Here is a 12,225-nt window from a genome sequence, read left to right as displayed (position 1 = left end):
CTTGTATAAGGGAAATACAGCAGGACGGTTAAGGCCTCCAGTGCGCCTTAACTTAAGGCTCTTTTGAGAATTCGACCCCAGAAGGAAGGGTATCTGGTCGAGGCAACGGGCACCACCTGCTAAGCCCAAAGTCCTTGGAAAGAATGCTTGGTAATAGTCCTTACGGGGGAGTTCGCGACGTAAAACCAGATTGTTATTATTAAATTCAGTTTTTCTGGCGTTAGAAACGGGAGACTTACCCTGTACTCAGAAGATATCCATAAACCCTGCTATCCCTCTTTGAGACTCATTTATTTCCAAATCGACAAATCGACTCACTCTATATCATTCTTTTTTGAGCTCATGACTCATGACTCGTGACTCATCCCTTCAACTCATTACTCATGACCCGTGACTTATTCTTTCAACCCCCTGACTCATGACTCATCCCTTCAACCCCTGACTCATCCCTTCAACTCATGACTCGTGACATCCCTTCAACTCATGACATGACCCGTGACTCATTCCTTCAACCCCTGACTTATGACTCATCCCTTCAACCCGACTCATTCCTTCAATCCCCTGAGCCGTGACTCATCCCTTCAACCCATGACTCACTCCTTCAGCCCCAGACTCACGCCTCGCGACTCACCATGCACGGACGTCGCTCCCACGGGGTCGTCAATGTGGAGTTTGTCGAAGAGGGGCATCGCCAGCACAGCGATGAGGCCGCCCACGATGCCGATGAAGAGAGCCTCCCACGTGGTGAAGAGGGCGCACCCGGCTGTGTGTGTGGGGGGGGGGGAGGGGGAGGAGACGGTGGGTTAGATATTTATTTATTTGTCTGTTTGTTTGTTTTGTTTTTGTTTTTGTTTAGAGGGCGCATCCAGATCTTGGGGGAGGGGGGAAGGAGGGGATATGGTGATTTCTTTGGTTATTTTATCATTGTTATTATCATTATTGTTATTATTATTATTGTTGTTATTATTATTATTGTTATCGTTATTATTATTGTTATTATTATTGTCATTATTATTATCATTATCAATATCATCATTATCATTATTACTATTATTATTATTATCATAATCATTACCATTATCATCCTTATTATTATTATATAATAACAATAATAATAATAATAATAATAATAATAATATTATTATTATTATATTATTATTATTATTATTTTCATATTTTCTTCTTTAAGGGGGGTATGAGGCAAATGAGGGAAATGAGACAAAAAGTATGTGTGGACGCGAGGGTTCTGGTAGACACAGGAACGTTTGAAGATATGTATAGGAGACAAGAAATTGTATAGGGATGCTCTCGTTAACTCTCTCTCTCTCTCTCTCTCTCTCTCTCTCTCTCTCTCTCTCTCTCTCTCTCTCTCTCTCTCTCTCTCTCTTTCTCTTTCTCTTTCTCTTTCTCTTTCTCTTTCTCTCTCTCTCTCTCTCTCTCTCTCTCTCTCTCTCTCTCATTCTCTCTCTCTCTCTCTCTCTCTCTGTGCTCTGTCCTCTGTCCTCTGCCCTCTGTCCTCTGTGCTCTGTCCTCTGCCCTCTGTCCTCTGTGCTCTGTCCTCTGTCCTCTGCCCTCTGTCCTCTGTGCTCTGTCCTCTGCCCTCTGTCCTCTGCCCTCTGTCCTCTGTCCCCCTCTTTCCCTTTCCCTCTTTCCTTCCCCTTCCTAATCCACCTCTGCTTATACTTTCCCCCTCTCTCTCTCCTTCTCCTTCTCCTTCCCACTCTCCCTCCCCCTCCCTCTCCACCTATCCCTCCCCTCCCCACCCATGATGCTCTCTCCTCCCCTTTCTCCCTCTTTCTCCTTTCCCTCTCCCTTCTCTTCTCCTTCTCCGTCTCCTCCTCACCCCATCCCATTTCTCTCCCTCACCCTTCTTTATATTCGCATTTCTCCTCCCCCCTTCTTCTTACTCACTCGTTATGCACCCTTTCCCTCTCCCTCTTCCTATCTCATTCCCCCACCCTCTCCCTCCCCTTCTTCTCCACAACCCTATCCCTCTCCTTCCTTCCCTCACTCTCCCCTTTTTCTCCACGCCCCTCTCCATCTCATCCCTTCCCTCTCTCTCCCATTCTTTCCCCTTTCTCTCCCACTCCCTCCCTTCCCCGTCTCTCTCTCTCTCCTCTCCCCCTCCCTTCCCTCCCTCTCCCCCTGTTCCATTCCTTCCCCCTTCCATCCCTCTCCCTTCCTTCCCCGTCCCCCTTTTCCTCTTATCGCCTTCCTTCCCTCTCCCTCTCCTCTCGCATTCCTTCCCCCTTCCCTCTCCCTCCCTCCCTTCCTCCCTTCCCTGTCTCCCTCTCCTTCTTCCCTTACTTTCCCATTCCTCTCCCCTTCCCTCTCCCTCCCTTCCTTTCCCGTCCCCCTCTCACTCCTACCTTCTTCCCTCCCTCTCCTCTCCCATTCGCCCCCCTCCTCTCTCCCTCCCTCCCTCTCCCTCTCTTCCCCGTCCCCTAATCCTTCCCCCTTCCCCCTCTCTCCCCTCCTCTCTCCCTTTCCCCCTCCCCCCCTTCCCTCCCCTCTCCCCCTCTCCCCTATCCCCCTCTCCCCCAACTCCCTCCCCCTCTCCCCACCTCCCCCACTCACCCGTGATGCTAACCAGCGTCCCAAGAACGCTGTTGACGACATCCCCGATCTCCCCCCACTCTCCCCCTCTCCCTCCCCCCTCCCCTTCCCTCTCCCTCTCCCCCTCTTCCTCCTCCCTCTCCCACTTTCCCCCACTCTCCCCACCTCCCCCACTCACCCGTGATGCTAACCAGCGCCCCGAGAACGCTGTTGACGACATCACCGATCTCCCCTCACTCTCCCCACTCCCCTCTCTCCCCTCTCACCTCTCTCCCTCTTCCTCCCTCTCCCTCTCTTCCTCCTCTCTCTCCCACTCTCCCCACCTCCCCCACTCACCCGTAATGCTAACCAGCGCCCCAAGAACGCTGTTGACGACATCACCGATCTCCAGCCGGTGATTCTTGTACCACGAGAGGCTCATGCCCCCTCTCCCTATCCCTCCCTCCCTCCCTCTCCCCTCTCCCCTCTTCCTCCCCCCTCTCCCTCCCTCTCCCCACCTCCCCATCACTCACCCGTGATGCTAACCAGCGCCCCCAGAACGCTGTTGACGACATCACCGATCTCCAGCCGGTGATTCTTGTACCACGAGAGGCTCATGCCCCCTCTCCCTATCCCTCCCTCCCTCCCTCTCCCCTCTCCCTCTTCCTCCCTCTTCCTCTTCCCTCTCCCTCCCCCTCTCCCACTCTCCCCATCACTCACCCGTGATGCTAACCAGCGCCCCCAGAACGCTGTTGACGACGTCCCCGATCTCCAGCCGGTGATTCTTGTACCACGAGAGGCTCATGCCCGCGAGTCCGCCTCCGATGCTCGCCTGCAGTGTGGTGACGGCGGTGCGGGCGGCGTACTTCCACTTGTTGTCAGTGATGCCGAAGGTGCTGTGGGCGGGGAGGGGAGGGGAGGGGATTAGAGGGCGTGCGTGTGGGTGTGGAAATCTAAGGGGAAAATTTGATTTGAATTGTTTTGATATTGTTTTGAAAATTTGGTTTGAATTTCCTTGAGTTCTTGTGATGTAAGGGTTGTATTGGTCTTTCCGTGCTGAGGTTAGCATGTTCATTATCATTACTTTGATGATTACCATTGTTTATATATGTCTTATAATCATCATTCCTTTTATGCATTATATAATTATCAGTACTTATACATATCATATAAATGTTATCAACCACATACATATATAATCCTCATTACTTATATATATAATAAGATTATCATTACTTACATATCATTATTATTATCAACCATTATCAAAAGTACAAAGTACATGACTGCATTAAGAAAAACAAATGCAAATAAAAGCAACATCAGACTATCGAAGAAATTAAACATTAACAACAAACAAAAAAAAAAATTAATAAAGAAAGCAAAGCACGAACCAAATACGAAAGAAAGAAAACGGAAGAGAAAGACGAAGAAAACAGAATATACATATATATATATATATATATATATATATATATATATATATATATATATATATATATATATATATATATCAAGGATAAAGAAAAACAGGAAAAATTACCCGATGGAAAAATGAGAAAAATTCTAAAAAATAGAAAAAAAATCCGATAGCGAAATCTGAACAAAAAACAAACAACAACAAAGAGAAAAATAAATATGTAAAAAAATTAATAAAAACGAAACAAAATCGTCCAAAATAAAACAAAAGAATAGCAAAAAGAAAGAAAAAAACAGAAAGAGTAAAACAATAAATAAATAAATAAAAAAACGTGAATTCTAAAAGCGAAAACACGACACGTCCAAAACAAAAGAAAACAACAACAAAAACAGAAAAAAACGAAAAATAAGAAGAAAACACAATAAAAATCAACGAAAAAACTACGAAAAAAAACACACCTACAAAATCAAACAAAACAAAAAAAACAAGAAACAACAACAAAAACAGAAAAAAACGAAAAATAAGAAAAAAAACGAAAAAAAAACACACCTACAAAATCAAACAAAACAAAAAACAAGCAAGCGAGAACCATGGCGCGTCCCCCGCGTCCCCCCACCTGCCGCAGTTGAAGCCGAGCCACCCCCACCACAGCATGAACATCCCCAGAATAGCGTTCGTCGGGGACCCCATCGGCAGGGGGTCTTCGCCGTCGTCGTAGCGGCCGATCCTGGGGCCCACGAGCTTCGAGGCGATCAGGGCTGGGGGAGGGCGAAGGGAGGAGAAGGAGGGGAAGGGTGAGAGAGAGTGAAGGAAGGGAGGGAGGGGGTGGAGAGGGGTGGAGAGGGGAGGGGAAGGGAGGGAGAAGGAGGGGAAGGGTGGAGAGGGATAGGGAGGACGAAGAAAGGGAGGGAGGTTGGGAGGGGAGGGATGGGGAAAGAAAGGGGGAGAGGCGACGGTACGAATAAGGTACGGAAGGGGGAGGAATACGGGTAAAGGGAGAGAGGGGAAGAATAAGATAAGGAGGGGGGAGAAATACGGGTAAATGGAGAGGGAGGGAAGGGAAGGAAACGATGAGAAGGGAGGGGAATACGGGAAAAGGGAGAGGGAAAGAAGGGAGGAAGAACAGATGGAAGAAAGTGGAAGAAACAAGAATAAAATAACGAGGCAGGAAGGGAAAGAGGAGAGAAAAAGGAGCCCGATAAACGAAGAAGAAAAATCCAGGTATAAAAGGAACGATGGAAAGAACGAGAGAAAAAAATGGAATAGAAAAAATAAATAATCAGAGACTGCTTCATGCTATAAGACAATCATACATCATCAATCAATATATCAATATCTACCTCAAAAAAAAAAACATGACCACCCCTCCCCATTCCCCCACTCCCCCACCAGCACCCCCACCCCCCACACCACCCCCACCCCCTCAACCCCTTCCGCCGCGCCCTAGAGACTCACCCGAAGACCCCCCGCAGAGGTGCACCCCGCAGGATCCCGCGATGTCGACCACCCCGAGTTGGTAGAGGAACCCGTGGGCGCCCCAGAGCCAACCCGCCGGCAAGCAGTAGACCACGGTGTTCACGGCGGAGAAGATGACGTAGGCGACGAAGTTGAACCTGGAAGACAGGGTGAAGGGTCTTAGATAACGAAAGGAAAAGGAAGTTAGAGGAGAAGAGACGAAGTTGAACCTGGAAGAAAGGGTGAAGGGTTTTAAATAACGAAAGGAAAAGGAAGTTAGAGGAGAGACGAAGCTGAACCTGGAAGAAAGGGTGAAGAGTCTTAGATAACGAAGGGAAGTTGGAGATGGCGGAGGAGAAGAAGAAAGGGTAAGGGGTTTTAGTTAACGAAAGGAAATGGAAGTTAGAGGAGAAGAGGCAATGTTGAATATGGATAAAAGAGTGAAGGGTTTAAGATAATGAAAGGAAAGGGAAGTTAGAAGAGAAGAAGTTGAACTTGGAAGAAAGGGTGAAGAAAAGGGTGAAGAGTCTTAGATAACGAAGGGAAGTTGGAGATGGCGGAGGAGAAGAGACGAAGTTGAACCTGGAAGAAAGGGGGAAGGGTCTTAGATAACGAAAGGAAAAGGAAGTTAGAGAGGAGAAGAGACGAAGTTGAACCTGGAAGAACGAACGAAACGAAAGGAAGTTGAGATGAGAAGTTAGAGGAGAAGAGATAAATTGAACCTGGAAGGAAGGGTGAAGGGTCTTAACGAAAGGAAGTTAGAGAAGAGACGAATTTGAACCTGGTAGAAAGGGTGAAGAAAAGGGTGAAGAGTCTTAGATAACGAAGGGAAGTTAGAGAAGAGACGAAGATGAATCTGAAATAAACCGTGAAGGGTCTTAGATAACGCAAGGAAGTTAAAGGAGAGGGGACGAAGTTGAACCTGGAAGAAAGGGCGAAGAGTCTTAGATGAAAGGAAGGAGGAGAAGAGGTCCGATGATGCGTCCCTTTCAGAAGCGCGGATTTAGGCATGGAAAAGCGTTTTGATTTTCTTTTTACTAACTCACTCGGTCGTCTCTTCATTGCCGTTCCTTCTGCGACACTGCTCTGCACGCCCTCACTCAACAAGCACCCCCTCCCCCCTCCCTCTCCACCCACACCCTTCCCCCTCCTCTCCACAAACACCCCCCCTCAACCTCCACTCACCTCTCCGCGACGGCGCCGGAGACGATGGTGGTGGCGGTGGTGGCGAAGGAGAGCTGGAAGAAGAAAGTGGTGTAGACCTTGCCCATTTCCTCCTCGCTGGGGTTGAGGGCGAAGCCGCCCCACCCGCAGAAGGGGTTCGTCCACTCCGACTCCCCGAAGGACAACGCGTAGCCGAAGAGCCAGTAGGTGATGCCTCCGAGGACGACGTCAACCACGTTCTTCACCATGATGTTGGCCTCGTTCTTCATGGACACGGCGCCAGACTCCAGCAGCCCGAAACCTGGGGGGAGGAAGGAAGGGGTGGGAAGAGAGAGAGAGGAGGAGGGGAGAGGGAGGGAGGAGGAGGGAAGGGAAGGGAAGAGGGAGAGAGGAGGAGGGAGGGGGAGGGAGGAGGAGGGAAGGGGAGGGAAGAGGGAGGGAGGAAAGGAGGGAAGGAGAGGGATGGGGGGAGGGAAGGGGAGAGAAGGGGAGGGAGGAGAAGGGAAGGGGAGGGAAGAGGGAGAGAGGAGAGAAGGGGAGGGATGAGGAGGGAAAGGGAGGGAGGAGGAGGGAAGGGGAGGGAAGACAAGGGAAGAGGATGGAAGAGGGAGAGAAGACGGAGGGAGGAGGAAGGAAGACGAGGAAGAGGAAAATTTTGAATGTATTTAAATTTCTGAATATATGTTTATATGTATTCCAGTTTCTTATTTTATATCTATATATATTGCATTTCTTTATTTAGATTCATATCTATTTCAGTTTCTGATTTTATATTAATTCGTAAGCTAGTTTCTGAATTAATATTTGCATGCATTTCAATTTCTGCAAATTGAAATGCATGTAAACCTACAAATATGCTTTGGAATTTGGAAAAAAGAGTAATATTTTTCACGCATAAAAAAACGTATGATTATCAGCTATACATCTTTCGGATGTCTTTTAAATGCATCCCAATTTCTACCGTCATCGCCCCCAAATAACTCTAAAATAAGTCGAAGGCGAGAAAAAAGTAACTTTTAAGCCGATAAAAATCAATAAAAAAAAATAAAAGGAAAGGAAAAAAAACAAAACACATACGATATTATCAACTCTACATTCCAGCAATGCAAGCATTCTGCAAGTAACTTGACTCCGCCCCCTTTCCCGACCGTCGCCCCGCCCCCTTCGCCTCACCCCCGCCCCCGCTGCCTCACCCCCGCCCCCGCAGCTACGCCCCCGCCCCCGCAGCCAAGCCCCCGCCCCCGCCCCCGCCGCCACGCCCCCATCCCCGCAGCCACAACCCCCGCCCCCGCCCCCGCAGCCACGCACCCGCCCCCGCAACCACAACCCCCGCCCCCGCAGTCACGCCCCCTTCGCCTCACCCCCGCCCCCGTACCCGCCCCCGCCCCCGCAGACACGCACCCGCCCCCGCAACCACAACCCCCGCCCCCGCAGTCACGCCCCCTTCGCCTCACCCCCGCCCCCGTCCCCGCCCCCGTCCCCGCAGACACGCACCCGCCCCCGCAACCACAACCCCCGCCCCCGCAGTCACGCCCCCTTCGCCTCACCCCCGCCCCCGTCCCCCCCCCCGCCCCCGCAGACACGCACCCGCCCCCGCAACCACAACCCCCGCCCCCGCAGTCACGCCCCCTTCGCCTCACCCCCGCCCCCGTCCCCGCCCCCGCCCACGCAGACACGCACCCGCCCCCGCAACCACAACCCCCGCCCCCGCAGTCACGCCCCCTTCGCCTCACCCCTGCCCCCGTCCCCGCCCCCGCCCCCGCAGACACGCACCCGCCCCCGCAACCACAACCCCCGCCCCCGCAGTCACGCCCCCTTCGCCTCACCCCCGCCCCCGCAGCCACGCCCCCTTCGCCTCACCCCCACTCCCGCCCCCGCAGCCACGACCCCCACCCCCGCCCCCGCAGCCACGCCCCCGCCGCTTCACCCCCACTCCCGCCCCCGCAGCCACGCCCCATTCCCCACCGCCGCCTCACCCGACTGCATGGTGAAGATGATGAAGGTCGCCGTCAGGATCCAGGCGGCGTCGTCCCCGAAGCTGTCCTGCGCGACGCCGCCCCCGCGCGAGTTGGGCATCGTGATGTTGGGCGTGGGCGCGAGGTCGCTGATGTTGAAGGCGTCCGTCAGGTTGATCGGCAGGGCGGCGGCCTCGAGGGTGGAGCCGTTGAGGATCTCCAGCGACTCCAGCGCCGCCGCCGTCTGCCCGTCGCTGTGGGAGGGGGAGGGGGGGAGGAGGTCAGAGGTCAGAGGGGGACTTGCGAGCATTATGGGGTGCCAAGGGGAGGGCGACAGGGGGGATAGGGAGGCCAGGAGGGGCCAAGGGGGACTGGGAGGGGGTGGGGGGTACAGGAAGGGTCGTGTGGCGAAGGGCGTCCTTGGTGATTGTGCATTTTAAGAGATTGGAATGATTACATAAACAGAGGAATAACTAAATAACCAAGTAACTAATACATACACACACACGAACACACACACACACACACACACACACACACACACACACACACACACACACACACACACACACATATATATATATATATATATATATATATATATATATATATATATATATATATATATATATATACATACAAATACATTGTGTGTGCCTCCATATCCTCATATTCTTCCTTCCTTCACTCAAAGATGAATGAACGGCAATTAGAGCCGGAAGCTGACTGCAAGCTTGTGACCGCGAAGAGCCGTTCTCTCTCACCTGGCGTTCAGCCCCATGACTGCCTGCGCGAGGTTGAGCATTTCCGTCTTCAGGCTGGTCTCCGTGGAATCTCTGGAATCCGTAGGTTTGCGTCAGTATTGCAGATGTATTGTCTGTATGACGTGGATGCACACAGCCACACACACACAGATATATAATATATATATATATATATATATATATATATATATATATATATATATATATAGATAGATAGATAGATAGATAGATAGATAGACAAATAGATAGATAGATATAGATGAATGAATAAATACACAAACACGCACCTATATGTATATATGTGTGTGTATGTATATATGTATATACGTATATACATGTATATATTATACATATATATATACATATATATATATATATATATATATATATATATATATATATATATGTGTGTGTGTGTGTGTGTGTGTGTGTGTGTGTGTGTGTGTGTGTGTGTGTGTGTGTGTGTGTGTGTGTGTGTGTGTGTGTGTGTGTGTGTGTGTGTGTGTGTGTGTGCGTGTGCGTGTGCGTGTTCGTGTGCGTGTGCGTGTGCGTGTGCGTGTGCGTGTGCGTGTGTATATGTGTGGGTGTGTGCGTGTTCGTGTGTGTGTGTGTGTGTGTGTGTGTGTGCGTGTGCGTGTGCGTGTGCGTGTGCGTGTGCGTGTGTGTGTGTATGTATTTATGTGTATATATATATATATATATATATATATATATATATATATATATATATATATATATATATATATATATATATATATATATATATATATATGAATATGTATATTTATAAAAACTATAATAATGATAATAATTGATGACGATAATCAAAATATGAGATGAAAATATCTCTCAAAAATAAGAATAGCGATATGTAACTCGAAGGAGCACTGTATTCAAGAACTTACTCAGGTGTTGAGAATACTTCACGAGGGACGCTGAAGATTTCGCTCATTGTCCTGGTAATAATTGCCGTGCTGGAAAAAAAACAATAAATGTAATTATCCTCTGTTTAGTTACGTAGATAGATAAATAAATATAAAAAACTGTGGTAATAATTGCCGTACTGGAAAAAAATAAATGCAATTATCCTCTGTTTAGTTACGTAGATAGATAAATAAATATAAAAAAACTGGTAATAATTGCCGTACTGGAAAAAAATAAATGTAATTATCCTCTGTTTAGTTACGTAGATAGATTAAAAAAAAAAAAAAAAAGAGAAATGTACGAATAGACAAATGTATTAGGATGAGATATAAGGAGTGATCATCAATTAAAATATTTAAATGTAATTATTAGTTACTTCTAATGTATAAAAGATCTCTGACCATTAATAAAAATATTTCACGTAATTATCAAAGCTACTATTCTATGTAATTATCAAAGCTACTTTTCTATGTAATTATCAAAGCCACTTTTCTATGCAAATATCAAAGCTACTTTTCTACGTAAAAAAAAAATAAATAAATAAATAGATAGATAAAAAAAAATAAAATAAAAACTCACTTGGTCGAAACTCCCGGCTTGGGGGAGACAGTGACGTCATCATCCGCGTTGGCCCCCATCTCTCTGCGACGAAATATTGAAAATTTAGTTCTAAAATCATGGAATTTGTGGTTAATTGCTTATGTGTGTGATATGGGGTGTATTAATATCGGTTCATATTTGTTCTGGAATCATGGAATTTGTGGTTAATTGCTTGTATGTGTGATATTAGGTGTATTGATATCGGTTCATATTTGTTCTGGAATCATGGTGCTTGTGATTAATTGCTTGTGTGTGTGATATTAGGTGTATTGGTATCCTGTCATATTTGAATAGGGAAAGGCGGGTGTGGTGATAATGGGTTCGGGAAGAGTAGGTTTACAGAGACTATGGATGGGGAAATTTCAGTTTTTCCACTGGCTGTTTTTTTGTCTGTCTGTCTGTCTCTCACTCTCTCGTCCTTCTTCTTTTTCTTCTTCTCCTTTTATTTCTTCTTTTCTTTTCTTTTTCTCCTTCTTTTTCTTCCTCTTCATTTTTTCTCCTTTTTCTTCTCCTTCTTTTCTTCTTCGTCGTATTCTTCTCTCTTTCTTCTTCTTCCCTCTTTCGACAAGGCATCGAACAAATTTTCTTAAACTATAACAACATTCATTTGTTTTACAATCTTATTTTTACATGTGGCATTGAGAACACATATCCATACATCATCTATAGCATAATGTTCTCACAAACATATAAAAAGAATCTTTGTCTGTAGTATGAATATTAATGTATCTCTATCTTATCATAATGGTGATGAGAATACATACATATCTATATGTTCTTACTGATATACTACAAAAAAAATCTTTGCGGTATAAATATCATATCTCTATTTTACTAAAAGGGTATTGAGAACATATACTGTAAATGAATCATCTATGACATAATTTTCTCACAAATATATAAAAAGAATCTTTAAAAAATCTTCATTTGTCCTAAGGAAGCAGAATATAGTAAACGAGAAAAGGCGAAACAGATTGTCAAACGGAGCCAGATCTCTATCTCAAAGATGTCGACCATTGTGCCAATATCTATTTTCTGAGTTTTTGTTCGTATGTGGAGGTGACGTAGGAAGGAGGTACAAGAAAAGTGGATAAAATTGGAACTGGGAATTTTGCAAGCGAGCGAATCGTGATAACAAATACCTTTATGTGAAATTGTTCTGTTGAGGTGGTAGGATTTTGTGAATGTAAGCACGAATAGTAAATGAGTTTAGTTTGTTGTTATTTTGGTTGTGGTAAATATTGAGAGGAATACAGGGTAATGATTCCATGAAGAGAAGAAAAGTAATGAGCCATTGTTTTTATTCTACAAAGTATTATCGAAAGAAGTGAGTGAAGTGTAGATATAAACCATTTACTTCACAAATCACACTCATACGAGATCTCTCAATACTTCAAAGAGATTTCCA

General features: G+C 46.7%; 1 protein-coding gene across 1 annotated transcript in view; it reads right to left on the bottom strand.

Annotated features, from left to right (window-relative positions):
* LOC113816704 (putative ammonium transporter 3) overlaps window positions 1-8,760 on the bottom strand; it is a 13,961-nt gene extending 5,201 nt beyond the window's left edge. The window contains exons 1-6 of the mRNA XM_070137141.1: window positions 8,551-8,760; window positions 6,596-6,875; window positions 5,411-5,568; window positions 4,572-4,713; window positions 3,256-3,431; window positions 632-763 (exon numbers count right to left, since the gene is read on the bottom strand). Of these exons, the coding sequence (XP_069993242.1) occupies window positions 632-763; window positions 3,256-3,431; window positions 4,572-4,713; window positions 5,411-5,568; window positions 6,596-6,875; window positions 8,551-8,650 (988 nt within the window). The 5' untranslated portion in view covers window positions 8,651-8,760. The remainder of the gene's footprint in view (window positions 1-631; window positions 764-3,255; window positions 3,432-4,571; window positions 4,714-5,410; window positions 5,569-6,595; window positions 6,876-8,550) is intronic.
* Between the last annotated feature and the right edge of the window lie 3,465 nt (window positions 8,761-12,225).

This window comes from Penaeus vannamei, chromosome 22 (genome assembly GCF_042767895.1).
Source record: "Penaeus vannamei isolate JL-2024 chromosome 22, ASM4276789v1, whole genome shotgun sequence".
In the NCBI taxonomy this organism is placed as follows: Eukaryota; Metazoa; Arthropoda; class Malacostraca; order Decapoda; family Penaeidae; genus Penaeus; species Penaeus vannamei.
This window is presented reverse-complemented; position numbering and strand designations above follow the sequence as displayed.